Source organism: Lynx canadensis, chromosome A2 (genome assembly GCF_007474595.2).
Source record: "Lynx canadensis isolate LIC74 chromosome A2, mLynCan4.pri.v2, whole genome shotgun sequence".
NCBI classification, from domain to species: Eukaryota; Metazoa; Chordata; class Mammalia; order Carnivora; family Felidae; genus Lynx; species Lynx canadensis.
Genome location: NC_044304.2, coordinates 97183385 through 97197628, shown reverse-complemented (window position 1 = coordinate 97197628; position 14244 = coordinate 97183385). Strand labels below are relative to the sequence as shown.

General features: G+C 40.6%; 1 protein-coding gene across 1 annotated transcript in view; it reads right to left on the bottom strand.

Annotated features, from left to right (window-relative positions):
• The window catches only part of COL1A2 (collagen type I alpha 2 chain), a 36217-nt gene extending 28602 nt beyond the window's left edge, over window positions 1–7615 (bottom strand). The window contains exons 1-6 of the mRNA XM_030307966.1: window positions 7473–7615; window positions 4482–4492; window positions 3809–3823; window positions 3129–3164; window positions 1842–1934; window positions 508–564 (exon numbers count right to left, since the gene is read on the bottom strand). Coding sequence (XP_030163826.1) covers window positions 508–564; window positions 1842–1934; window positions 3129–3164; window positions 3809–3823; window positions 4482–4492; window positions 7473–7542 — 282 coding nt within the window. The 5' untranslated portion in view covers window positions 7543–7615. The remainder of the gene's footprint in view (window positions 1–507; window positions 565–1841; window positions 1935–3128; window positions 3165–3808; window positions 3824–4481; window positions 4493–7472) is intronic.
• Window positions 7616–14244: the final 6629 nt, after the last annotated feature.

The window sequence follows — 14244 nt, the reverse complement described above, 5'->3', positions numbered from 1 at the left end:
CAAGTACTAGATACATGAGACATGATGTCGTTGATTATCAGACATTCTAATTCTGCCATTAACCACTTCCATGGCCTTAAAGGGAAAGGGCTTAAACTCTCTTGCTATAGAACAAACAGGATGGACTAGAACTTGTTGCTCCTTTCCAGCAAGTTTATAGAACTTAATAGGTCCGTGCCTCTACGGGTTGCTTAAAATTCTGAGCAAGGTCAAAGGATGTAAAAAAATTAATCAGAATGATCACTCTTTTGAACTAAATTGATTTATCTAAGTTATGGTTACTATGTCCAGAGATTATTTACACATTGGAAACATGTTTGTAGAGAAAAGTGAACCCTGAATCTAGGCTCAGATTATTATACATTTGAATACAAAAGGAATTGCTGCTTTTATCTGATCTAAGTATTAAGTGTTAACCTCGGGAGCTAAGGAAATAGCAATGTGAAATTTTTAACATGAAAAACAAATTCTTTTTGTTTTGGTTAAGATAAAAAGAGATAAGCATACCATTGGTCCAGGGCCAAGGCCAACTCCTTTTCCAGGGTCATACTGAGCCGCAAAGTTCTAGAGAGGAAAAAAAATTATATACATTATAAATACCGGCCCTATAGTTCACTTTCTCATTCTACTTGTGAAGATTTTTACATTATTGTTTAAAAGGGAGCAATATTTTTATATAGTTGTTAGTTTATAATTCCATATTGAATGAAGTTCCTAAAAAGTGAGGAAAAAAATACAAGTTTAAAAAAATTTAGTCCACACCTGGTTTGAAGTGGGAAGCTTCCCTACCTTATTTTCCAAACCCTTTCCCTCCCTGTCCATCACCCCTCCCCTGTTCCCACCCCCTAAAACCTCTACACTGAGAAAGGGGAGCCTTCTACACTTTAAGCCACTGGGGATCCCTGATAAATTACACAGAGCACAAGAGGTCACCTTTGTATTTTCACCTGTTTGCCAGCTCCTCCAGAACTACCCAAAGTGACTAAGAGACCTTTTTCATGCTTGAGTTTCAAAAACGAGTTTTCAAGTTTAGAGGAAAATTAAATTAAAATGCCCCTTGGAAGATTAAACTTTTAAAAAATAGTTCACAGTAATAACTTTACTGTTAAAGATCTCTCTTATAGTAGTAGATCTATTAAAGAAGGTGCTTTTTAATGCACTCAGTAGATAAGCAATCATAATAAGATCTTTTGGGGGAGAAAGGTCTTATTTTACTGGCATACAGTTGGGTATTAGAATCAGGCTTCTGATTCATAGTGCTAACCAATTAAGCAAATATGTTTTCCTTCCTGCAGTGAGGCCATTTGGCACTCATACCATTGTTAAAGACATAAAGCTAAAGGAAGATATTAATGAAAAAGGGAAATGTACTTTTCTTAAATTAGTTTCAAGCAAATTAAACCTAAAACTACTTTGAATGTTGGTTCAGCAGACTTCAAGCCAAGGAGAATAAAAAGAGTAGGATGTTTGTGAAATTGCTGAAGATCAGGGATTTCACTTATAATTCAATCTAATCAAACTCTTTAATAATGCAACACCTCTTATTTGTGCCCTACTGATGAAAGATATTAAATCCCCAAATTAAATAATAGTTGTGAGGACTGCAGCTACCTTCAGTGAACACAAAGACTAGTCCTGTAATTGACAAGGGCTCACAAAGAGAACAGGCAAAGCAAAATCTTGAATGAAGAAACCAAAGAAATGAAATAAAATGTACTAATATTCAAATAGTAGACTCTCCCTTAACTGCTAAAAAATAACTTCCACAATGAACCTTCTTCCAATAGAGGTATAACAAAACTAAAGTTAGCTAAAAGTTAGCAGTGCTTAAGACACCTTACCCCGCCAAGACCAGGGGGGCCAGGAGGACCAGGTGGGCCAGGAGGGCCTGGGATACCGTCGTCACCATCTCTGCCTGGTGGGCCTGGTGGACCCTGTTTTGTAAAAAGTGAATTAGGTCAGGGTTAGACTGATCCCTCAGAAATCTATACATATAAAAGAAGACCTAAGAACACATGTGGTAAGATCAGTTGTTCAGCTCTTTCAACGTGCAAGTGGTAAGGAAATGTAATACGCCATATTTGTCACTAATTGGAATTCACTTATGACATCGGTCTTTCTTAGAAGGAGGTTTACTGACTGGCACACAAAGAAGACACAAGACAGAGTAGTTCCTCTGGAAGAGGGCTATCTCAGGATTTGAATATTAATTCATAATGGAGCTCCAGTATTCAAATAAAGATGGAAATTACAGCTACAATTTAGAATTCTATAAACTTCATATGGAAAAGAGTGCACAGCGATGTACCATGTATACTGATTGTCAGTTTCAGACTGATGAACTTATTCAATTGTTTTGATATATTATGTATGAACAGTAGATTAATTGATATCACAATTAATAAAGTCACTTTATCACAGGATAGAAAATCCTGCGGATTTCTTACCATTAACACTATTTACATTGTTAAGATAATTTACCGACACATTGCTACTTCTAACATATTGTTTGAGTGGAATACATTTTAGTCTGTACTTCCCAACACATATAATGTAGGTATTTATACACTGGCAAACGTGTTATATAATGCAAAAGCATGTAGTTATACATGCCAAATAAGTATAGCAGGGAGATCTAAGAATATCATGAATAAATCGTAAGCCTAACTTGCACATTTATGAATTTACACAGAAACATGTTGTTGACTGACTGATGTTTCACTTCTATTACCAGACTACGTAAGAGATCTTACTTGAAAAGCAAACAAAACATGTGAAAAGAGAGGATGTATGGTGGTAGGTAGATACATTTCCATTATACAGGAGTTGGACAGGTCAACTGAAAACAAAGAAAGATAGACCATGCAAAGAATATGGCTGCTTATAATAGTTTTGCTTTCTAAAAGGATAGTCTTGATCTAAAAAAAAATTATTGATGTATATACAATAATGCTCATTCACCTTTTCTGTAGGACATTATCTGCTTAAAAGGTGGTGCAAATATCTGGATGCCCCACCAGATATAAGAAATATAGTGTTCTTATAAACTGTGATAGTTTCCTGTAGTTTCTAACATGTAGTTATTCAAATATGGTTCAAAGCTTTTTAATAGTTCAAAAATTACACACCCTTTCTCCACGTGGTCCTCTATCTCCAGTTGGGCCCTACAAGGAAGATACAAACAGCACGATAATAAATGTCTAAGCAATTAACAGTGAACGAGCAAGCATTCTTGACAATAATTAGTCAGTAAGACTGATCTAAACACAATATTATTAGAAAGTAGCTATAAAAGTGGCATAATACAATAGAAAAAGTATTTTGTTTTTATTATAATGACATGGGATGTTTTTTAAACTGGGAGACTACAGGCTATAGTCTCCAGTCACTACGCCAATATTATAACTACTATTTTTAGAAATATGATTTCTGTGGATAAAATTACCATTTTGTTACATCGTTAACAGTATATTTATATAGTCAAAGCCCTTTAAAATAAACTTGCATTTACTACCTATAATTAACATAATACTCATTCCATCTCCAGAATTAAAACAAGTCTTTTTTTCCTTTAGTATGTAAATCACCAGTTTGTATAATATCAGTGTAATTAGAGATAATTCTGGAAGATAATAAAGCTTGGTTATCTTTAACATCAAAGATACTTTATTTTATGGTTTAGCTAATGCATATTCATGTGGGCAAAATCTTGACAAAGTATTTTCCTTCTGTAGTCTACTATAAATTTAGTTAAATTAGAAGTTCTTTCTGATCATTTCAGATATTATGGAAAATACGAGACTCTTACCTTTCTTGCAGTTGCCTAGAAAAGAATAAGTAAGAAATTATTAGGGGGAAAACTGCATTTGTGTTTTTAAAAATGGCTCCCAGTTCTGTGTAGTATACAAATATATCTACAGAGTATATACACTGTGCGTACCATTATTTAAATATTTCAAAGTTCGATTTTAAATTTTACCAATAAATTAAATAAAATATGTTCAGAACCAAAATTTATACTTATCTGTAATTATGCCTCAAATTCAATTCACGAGCTAAGAATTTGTTCGTAATAGTCTTGCAAATGATTCCAAGGGAATAACAAAGATTCTTTAGTTCTGTGAAGTCTCCTGCTTTGTAGTAGCGGGTGCTTAAAACCCAAACTTCCACTAGATTATTTATTCTGTTTCTTAGGAGTGTTCTTATAAGGGTGGTCTTATTCAGTAGCACCGCCCATTTTGGACATTGGGGTGGATGCCTTCGAGGCAGCCAGAAAAGTTTGACTACCACAACTCTTGATGATTTTCTTGGGAATCCAGGTTGTTCAACACCAATGTAGCCTCCTCTTCCTTCCCCAGAGAAGACATTAGTGTGACCACAGTAATCTCAGTATGTGTGTGTGTGTGTGTGTGTGTATATATATATATATATGTATATATATATATATATATAAAACAAATTCTAAAAATTATTTTACTTACCTCTTCTAAAGCTGTAGAGAAAAGAGAAAAAGAGGGACATAATTATTAGAATCATTTCATCGATCCATAGCAGTGCTTAACAAATAGGTATATTAGTCTATAAAATTGACTTATCCAACTAAAGGATCAAGTGTTTTTTCTTTTTTATTAAGAATATTCTAGGGGGCGCCTGGGTGGCGCAGTCGGTTAAGCGTCCGACTTCAGCCAGGTCACGATCTCGCGGTCCGTGAGTTCGAGCCCCGCGTCGGGCTCTGGGCTGATGGCTCGGAGCCTGGAGCCTGTTTCCGGTTCTGTGTCTCCCTCTCTCTCTGCCCCTCCCCCGTTCATGCTCTGTCTCTCTCTGTCCCAAAAATAAATAAACGTTGAAAAAAAAAAAAAAAAGAATATTCTAGGGGCGCCTGGGTGGCACAGTCGGTTAAGCGTCCGACTTCAGCCAGGTCACGATCTCGCGGTCCGTGAGTTCCAGCCCCGCGTCAGGCTCTGGGCTGATGGCTCAGAGCCTGGAGCCTGTTTCCGATTCTGTGTCTCCCTCTCTCTCTGCCCCTCCCCCGTTCATGCTCTGTCTCTCTCTGTCTCAAAAATAAATAAACGTTGAAAAAAAAAAAAAAAAAAAAGAATATTCTAATGCCTTGGAAATTATGCAGGTCAAAAGTATGGCAGGGGTCAGCAGTGTGATTTGTTTGCAATATTAATATGTAAATATATTTTGAATTAAATTGTTAATTATTTACTATTTTATAAATGCTGTTAAATATTAATGTGTCTGAAGGATATTTATAATGAGTAGTAATTAAGTTAGTAAACTGCATAGGTAAATCACTGAATGTGAGTAAGACGGGTACATTGATGAGGAAATAATTTATGGTTTAGATAGTTTTTGATATGTAAAAATCTAAAAAAGGGAAAATTTAGGGAACTATGTTATCGAAACAGACTTTTTTTTAAAACAAAATTTACTTAGTATTTCACTGAATTTATACCATTCTTAAGGTCCTTTTTCAAAAGGTCTAATTTGCAAATTAGTCACTATGAAAATGGAGTCATTTGGACATCTGAAATTTTGCTTTAAATTGGTTCACTTAAATTAGGTAAGGTCATTTTGCCAATATGTATCACTTTTGTCCCCGGGAAGGAATTGCTCTGTATAAATGGAAAAACTGTGGATTAAAGATCTTGAGAAATAATGGGAAAAACATACTAAAGTAATATCCCCCCCCCTTTGCCATAATTGCTGTAAGTCCTTAAAGACTGAATTCCTCTCCTATGGTATAAAAATTATAGGTTAACACAGGATGTAAGGGTGGCCAAGCTGGCAACAAGATGAATCACCCCTAAAAATTGCTTTAATTAGGTGGCCAAGAAGTGTGTCATTTGGAGTGAGAACATCTGTTACAACAGTCACAATTCAGGAGGGTGGACCATATCCAGCACTGACATTTAAGGGCAATTTATAAGAATTACTTTTAAATTAGGAAAATGATATGTTTACTTCATTGTATCCATCAGTAGGAAGAATAATTAGGCCTAAACTTGATTAACAGAAGTCCTTATGATTTTGGAAATTTGCCTTTTAATTACTCAGACTGAGCCATTTTGAAGAAATGTGTGTTTGGTAACTTTTATTCCAGACTGTAGTTGGCTGTTGGTCAGAGATGAGTTGCCTTTTGTACCTTCAAACTTTCCTAGGTCTGTTTTCATCATTTCTTTAGGAGCCAACTCTTTCCCCCATCCTCAGATCTCATGAAAAAAAAATTGGTAATATGAATTTCTTCAATACAATTATTCCTTAGTATCCACAGTGTGTATACTAAAAGTGGACAAAGGGAGAAAACACACATACAAAAGTGAACCAACAATGATGCAATGGTAGACACCGTGGCATGTGGGTGGAGCAAACTTTCTGGAGTGTTGGGTGTGGCCAGACACCCCTCATACCCCATCAAGTCAGTATCTTTGTCTGGTATCTAGACAGCCATTTTCAAGACAAAAACAGATTGCTTTTCTCCATTCTATCTTGACATAGAAGTCTGGTCATAAAACCTATGTCTGGAAGGTGGCCTTGGAGTCCATCTAATCTCCATTCTGCATTTTAGAGAAGGCTCAGTTTGACTTGCCTGAGGTCACGTGGTAAATTAGTGGCAAAGTCATTGGAAAAAACGCGGTCTCTTGAGTTTCAGCTCAGTGTTGATATTTCTCAACTTGCTATGGTCAGAGTGTCTGATTGTCACTGAGGACACGTTAAAGAGGTAACTCTCAGGCTCAACAAAAGGTAGAACATATTTTAACTAAAGTTACCATTTCCATGACCAGATAATACGTGGAGAAGCTAATCTTACTCTTCAGAGTGTATCCACTCCAAGGAACATCCATTTTCCTTCCCAGGATACACTGACTAGCTACTGGGAATGGCTTCAATCAGAAACGCAGGTCACCTCTATATGTAAACCCATAGAGTCTCTCATGGGGATTCCATTAGCATAATGCCTGGTCCTCTGTGCTTTCCTTGTCCTCCCTCCAGAGGGCGCCTCATAGTTATCATCCTCATCCAGGCAAGCCTTAAACCGCCCAGAAGAGAAAAGCCCAAAGTCCAGATTTACATAGTGGGGTGAGTTTTATATTACGAAATTAAAGGGCTTTCTAAAGCAGGCCTCAGATTTTACATGGTGGGCATCAGTGCAGTTATGGGGCCTGTTAATGTCTCATCCTAAGGAAAAAGACTTTCTGCTTTTTGAGCTTCACTAATCAGAGGACCCAGATCAAATTAAGACTCACTTTCAGTTGAGAGAAAAGTTCCCTAACTTTTGGAGAGAGTTGAGCATTTTATGTTTTCATTTTCTAAAATAATTTCCATGTTTTCATCCATGCCGGTGGTTCTCCACATACCAGGGAGCCTTGCCTCCAAGCTGTACCAGGTTTTCTTTCTTCCGACCAGGGTGCCCACCCATCTAACCTTTCTTCCCCGTTTGCCCCAAGCAAGCCGAAGGCACTTACATTGGCATGTTGCTAGGCACGAAGTTACTGCAAGCAGCAACAAAGTCCGCGTATCCACAAAGCTGAGCATGTCTACCACTTAGACATGCAGACTCCTTGTGTCGCAGAGCCCCTGGGTCACCGGCGGAGGTATCACCTGGCGGGCGCAGGCATGCAGTCGTGGCCAGTACCTCCAACTTAGCTGTAACCTCCTGCCGCCTTGGTGCTAAAATAATAAAGCCCGGATCTGCCCTATTTATACGGCCAAAGTTTCCCTGGCCCGAGGGTGCCTCCAAAAGCGCCTCCACCAATCGGAAGGCTGGGGCTGGGGGCCCGGGCAGCCACAGCTGGGAGGAGACTGCGGGGGCACAGAGGAGGGAGCGAAGGGGGGAGGGACGTGGCCACGGGGCTGGCTTCTTAAATTGGTTCCATTCTTTTTGAGGACGTGGACACTTTTGAGGCTTTCAAGGGGGAAACTCTGACTCGCTGTCTGCATACCTCCGCCCTCCCCATCCCCCCTCCCTTCCCCGCCCTTTCCAAGTTTGGAAACACTTTTGGACACGTCGGAGCGCTCTGCAGACACCGACGTGGGCACATTTGCCGATCTCCGGGCACCGGGCAGCTGTAGAGGGGACGGGAGCCCGGAGATCAAAGTAGGAGCTGTCCAGCCCTGCTTCACCTTGTGCCCTGAGGGCCACCCGCAGGGTGGAGGGGGCCGGTCGGGCGCGGAGGAAGTTAGGGAGGAGGGAGTGGGGATTCGACAGCGTGGCGCAGGCGGTGGCCGCCCGCCCCCGCCCCCGCCCCCGCCCCCTCCTCCTGCTCCCTCCCGCAACCCCCTCTCCAGTTTTGGGGCGTGTGTGCGCCCGCTTTTCATCAGTAACGCTTTCTCTCTCTTCTGGCCCCGGGATAGGGTGAGAAGGGGTTTCTGTCTGTGCAGGGTTGGGTTGGAGTCCCAGGACGCCTGGTGTCCGGAAGGTGGGGGGAGCACGCTAGGGGCAGCGTGGCAACGAGTGATGGGGGAGGATGTGCTCTGCGCACGCTAGACTAGACGGCTATTGGGGAAATCCTTCGACCTCCTCGCTTCCCTCTGCTGAGGCCGATTCTCGGCTGAGGCTTCAGAGATCATCTGGCCCTGCAAAATGACTGCAATGGACGACCTGGATGACTGTCTTATGGGGTCTCTCGTTTCTGAGGTTGCAGTGGAGAATTTGTCCCCTCCGCTTCAGGTTTCCATTCTCCACCTCCTCTTCTCCACAGACATCTTGTCCAGATTTACCAGCTCCAGGGGGAGCCTGGACTCGGATAACTCTCCACTGAGTCCACCAATGCCTCTGGACCCTGATGCGCGTTCACTGACCCTACTTACAGGCAATGCCTAAGCACCTTCGTGCCTTCCTCCCCTCCCCTCCACACCTTGGGGAAAATGCCTAGCCCATCTAGAGAGGCTTCCAATTCGACTTTGGGATAGGGCAGTCTTTTCTGGTAACATTCCAAGTTGCGCTCTCATCAATGTGGATATTAACTCTCTCCTCAACACCCAACCTCCTTCTCCCCTTTTGGCCCCATCCCACTCACTCTCTGCTCTCCAGCAGTGGGAGGAGGAGTTGCAACCTTGACCCTGAAGCAAGGAGGGTGAAAGGCCTCATTGAGAAGTCGGAGATTGTGGAATACTGATTGGGTGCAGTCAGCTTCAGTGGATGGCCCTTTTCCCAACCCTCCTGAGATGTCATTGCGGGCCCAGAGGAAAGGCCATAGGTCTGGGACTGTACTGTGCTTGCCCCGCACCCCCATGAGGCCGTCTGGTGCCACTCAGAGTGTCTTGGGATCCCAGAAGTCAACTCGAAAGAGCCATCTTTAGGTCAATTTCATTGGCGCCAAACAGAAGTGAGTGGGCAGCAGTTCCTTTCTCTCCACACCCCGCCCCCCTGCCCCCTTCTTTCCCCTAACTCGTCTTTTTTTTTTTTTTTTTTGGCTGTGCTTTACGGAGGAATTCCTCCTAAGTTAACTCCATCAGCAACCTCTATAAACAAAAGGGATTGAATGTTCTTAAACTGGTTGCAGCCTGGAAACTTAAAAACCAACAGGTTAATGGAAATACAAGAGAACAACCAAAGCTGTAATAGACCCTTTCTTTTATTCTAATTAAAGGCATTGACTGGGGAGATAACTTTGAATTTTTGAAGTAACTTGGAGTGAAGGAATTTGAAAGGGTGTCTGGTCAGTTTTAGGAGGGTGTTTACAAGGAGGACTCCACAGTCAAATCGGATAGTTCAAATCGGAAAACCTTTTTTGGAAGTGCCACCATAATTTCTCTTTTAGCAAAAAAAATGCTCAGCTAGTTTTGAAGAACTAGAGAAATATAATTTCAGTCACACGTTTATAAACTGAAAAGAAAAACATCTCTGCAGAGTAAACTGATAACTTGAAACACATTCCTAGAAACTGATGCAAATAGCAAATGCTGCCCGGCTCCTTCCCTGCTGATGTGGCAGGGGTTGAAGCCGGCAGTCAGTCGTCAGCATTTGGTGGGAGGCCCTGGAACTAGATGGAACAATGAAAATGGTGAAAACTGAAGGGGAATTTTTCTTTTATAAGCAGGAGACTGATTCCAGTCCCAGCCATTTTTATACATTGTTTTTTTTTTTACTCTTTCTTACTCATTGCTCAATGGGGAAGATAGTGTTTATATTTAGATCTCTGTTAAATATTTTGTACCTCAAACAGAGACAAACTTTTGGTGTGGATAGGGGTGGGGCTGGGAGGAGAGCTGACCCGAAGCCTAAACGAGTGTCCTGGTGATAGCTGCCATGGTGTGTGAGTGTAGGGGGGCCTGGCACCTGATGATGGTGGGTTGGGGACTGAGCCTGAAGAGAGAGGAGGGAGGGAGTAGATGAGGGAGACGTTGAGAGCCAAGGGATGGAGGGGTGAAACAAGGAAGGCAGAGATCAGTCTCTGCTTGACAGTTAACACCTGGGTTCCCATTCCTAAAGTATTCTCTGTTGCAAACAGATGGCCTCTTCAGCTCTGTACCCTCCACAGATTTCGAACCGGGTCACACTTTAAAGTATGATGTGAGAGTCAGCCTGATACAGGGACGTGAACAGGCTTATGAAGCCACATTGTCTTACATTTGTATTCCTCTCTTTAATCAAAGTAAGCATCTGACTGATGTCTCCTTTCAAACATTTGTTGAGGATCCGCTCTCTGGAAAGCCCCAATATTACCCTATCACATTCTAGTTTGAGTTTGAGTTGAGTTGGTTGTCAAACAGTTGTAAGAAGGTATTAGCTGATAATTAAGGTGGTAGCTGACAAGGTTTGATTGCTGACTTCTTTCTGTGATATGTTTGGGAAGGCATGGAGATTCCTGTCCTACATCATATCAGTTGCATTATTCAGCTCCCACTGATTATTTAAATGAGACCAGATGTATATTCATTCAAGTAACATTTAGTGTTGTGCCAGGCACTGTACTAGTTGGTGGGTTGAAACAGAATGACATGCTCATTGCCCTCAGGCAGCTGATGGTCTGCTGAAGGACAGAGAAGAGTGTGGGGAATACTACCCTGGGGGAGGACACGATGCTTTTGGTGGGGGGGAGGTTTTAAGATGGACACCTAATCTAAACTTAGGTAGGTGGAATCAAGGAGGGCTTCCTGGAAGATGCAACTAGCTCAAGCCCTAAATATGAATAGGATTTATAAGAGATGGGGGAGAGATTGGGCACAGACACATTAGAATATGTGGCAGTTCTGGGGCACCTGGGTGGCTCAGTCAGTTAAGTTTCCAACTCTTGATCTCAGCTCAGGTCATTTTCTCATAGTTCATGAGTTCAAACTTCATGTCTCTCTCTCTCTCTCTCTCTCTCTCTCTCTCTGACCCTTTCCTGCTTGTGTTTTCTCTCTCTCTTTCTCTCTCAAAATACATATATAAACTTAAAGAAAAAAAAAAAGATAATGTGGCAGTTCTGAGCAATGGAAGCATTTCAGCATGGTTGAATTGTGGAGTGGGGATGGGCAGAGGGGAGGACAGAGGACAGAGCTAGAGATGAGATTGGTGGATTTGGCAGGAACCAGATCAAAAAAGCACCTTTAAGCTGTATTCTGGTGTTTATGTTTTTTAAACTGTGCTATGGGGAGTGTTTGGATGATTTTTAAACAGAGAAATTATGTAATGAGAGAGTGCTTCTAAAAAGATGGTTCCGGCTGCAGTGCAGAGAAAATGATTAGAGGGGGAACCAGTGGAGACAGAGGAGCTAGTAAGGAGGCTTCAACAGTAATTCTGCCAGAAGATAATGGTGGTCAGTACCAAGGTGCCGTTAGAGTTGGAAGTAGTCTGATGCTTGGTAGAGGGGAGCATTGCCAGGTGTCTGGCCTCAGCAACTGACTGCCTGGAGGCATAGTCCATCGAGCTGGGAAACATTTGAGGGGAAGACTTGAGGTGAAGGAGGGGAGGCTACAGAGGCCAAATCTGGGCATGTCGGTGTTGGGTTTTTATGGACTACCCAAATGGATAGTTTTCATAGATGATTAGGTGGATAGGCCTGGAGTCCAAAACTTATACTTGGCCAGGGTTTATGGACAAAGGAGTCAAAGACATTAGATTACTAATGTCATGGGAGTGGGTGAAATCCCCCGGGTTGTATGTGTGTGTGGAAGTGGACAATAGTAAAAGCCAGAACAAAACCCTGAAGAGGTCCAGCCTGTGAGCAATGGACAGAAGGGGAAAATGGATAAAGGTGACTGAGAAGGAACAGTCACATAAATGATGGAGGAAAACCACAGTGTCTCCATCACAGAAGGCAAGGAAACAGGTTGCTTGGGAGAGAAGAGTATAGATTTTTGGGTGTTGAAGTTTCATATGTTACTGAGAGGTCAAGTAAAAGCTAAAAAGATTACATAGATTAGCAACTTGGAGGTCACCGGTGATCTTGGTGAGGTGGTTTCAATGGAATGGAATCCAGCTATGAGAAGGTGGAAGAATGAGGTGAGAAACACATCTAGGGTAGAATTTAAGATATATAGGGAGTATAATATGAATTGGGAGAGAGTTGGAGTATAGTTTAAGGATGATGTTAAGATTCATATGGAAGAGAATTATGTATGTTAGAATAAGACCATCTGAATGTTTAATCTTAACAGATGTTTTAACTTAAGCCCCACTTTAAAGACTTCCACTGAAATGCTCTTCTCCTCCTTTAGATTTCCTACATTATACCCCTCCTCATTTGCATTTTGCATTAAGTGCTTATAGATTTTTTTTACCTTCATAGTGAATGAGCATTCTTTTTTTTTGGGAGTTCTCTTTAAAATGTGTAGACAGAGTCAATTTATCTCATAGTTTATGAATCCTAATTTAATCTGGGGAATTAATCTGGGACTCAGTACCCCATTTTTCAAGTTTAGAAATATGAAATAGATACTCATTTCTTTACTTCTGCATGACTCTGAGTGTCCTTGTGTACAGGTTGTATGGACAGGTTTGTTTTGTGGTATCTTGTTATTGTCTGTTCTAAGGGTGATAATTCCAGAGACTCTATTGGGCATACAAATCTCAGCTTTCAACTAAGTCCACCTCTTTCTTTGAGAAGATGCTGATTACATTTCTTCAGCTAGTTCCAAATTCATCCTTAGATTGAAAAGCACCAGAATGCTGATGCATTCCAAAAGTCCACTCTGGCTTATTAGAACTTTGGTTGGCTTGGTTTCCAGACTCATATTTTCCAATTCTTTTCAAGTAGCTGGACGAAATGAGGAGACTTTTACTTTAGTTGCAAGAAAGATTCTGGGTGTTGGTAATTGATTGATTCACCCGTTAAGTTGAATCAAGATACATTCTCTTTGGTTCCTACATTGCATATAGAAAAAGCGTTATAAAGACTTACTTATACATGATACCATATTTAGAATTTATGTAATTTATATTTCATCTTTTAAAAATAACTAGTGAATTAAGTTAATGGTATTACTGACGAATTCTTTAGAATTTAAAATTTGATCTTGACCTTTGAAATTCTCTATTTGCATGGATAATCTTGCAGTTAGTTAATGAGCCATCATAACTACCTATTATATTGTGTGCTAAGTACTATGCTAGGAATTTGACATAAATTATCTCAAACCTCCAATAATCATTATCTAAATCTCAGTAGGGTATATTCTATTATTCCCGATTTTACAAGTAAAAAACCTGAGGATTAGAGAAGTGAAGTGACTTGTCTAAGGCTTCCTGGATATCCTAGAATGAGTCAAGTCTCTGTACATTTTCTTTTCTTTTTAAAAAAATATTCTAGCGTAGTTAACATACAGTGTTCTATTAGTTTCAGGTGTACAATACAGTGATTCAACACTTCTATACATTACTCAGTGCTGATCAAAATGAAGGACTCTTAATCCCCTTCACCTAGTTTACCCATCTCCTCCCTGCTTCCCTCACTCCATTCACCTCCCCTCTGGTAATCATCAGTTTATTCTCTATAATTAAGAGTCTGTGGTTTTTGTTTGTTTGTTTTTTATCTTTTTTTCCCTTTGTTCTTGTGTTTTGCTTCTTAAATTCCACTTATGAGTGAAATCATATGGTATTTGTCTTTCTCTGCCTGGCTTATTTCATTTAGCATTGTACTCTCTAGATCCATCCATGTTGTTGCAAATGGCCAGATTTCCTTTTTTTTTTTATAGCTGAGTAATATTCCAGTGTGTGTGTGTGTGTGTGTGTGTGTGTACATACCACATCTTTATCCATCCATCTATCGATGAGCTCTTGGGCTGCTTCATAATTTAGCTATTATAAATAGT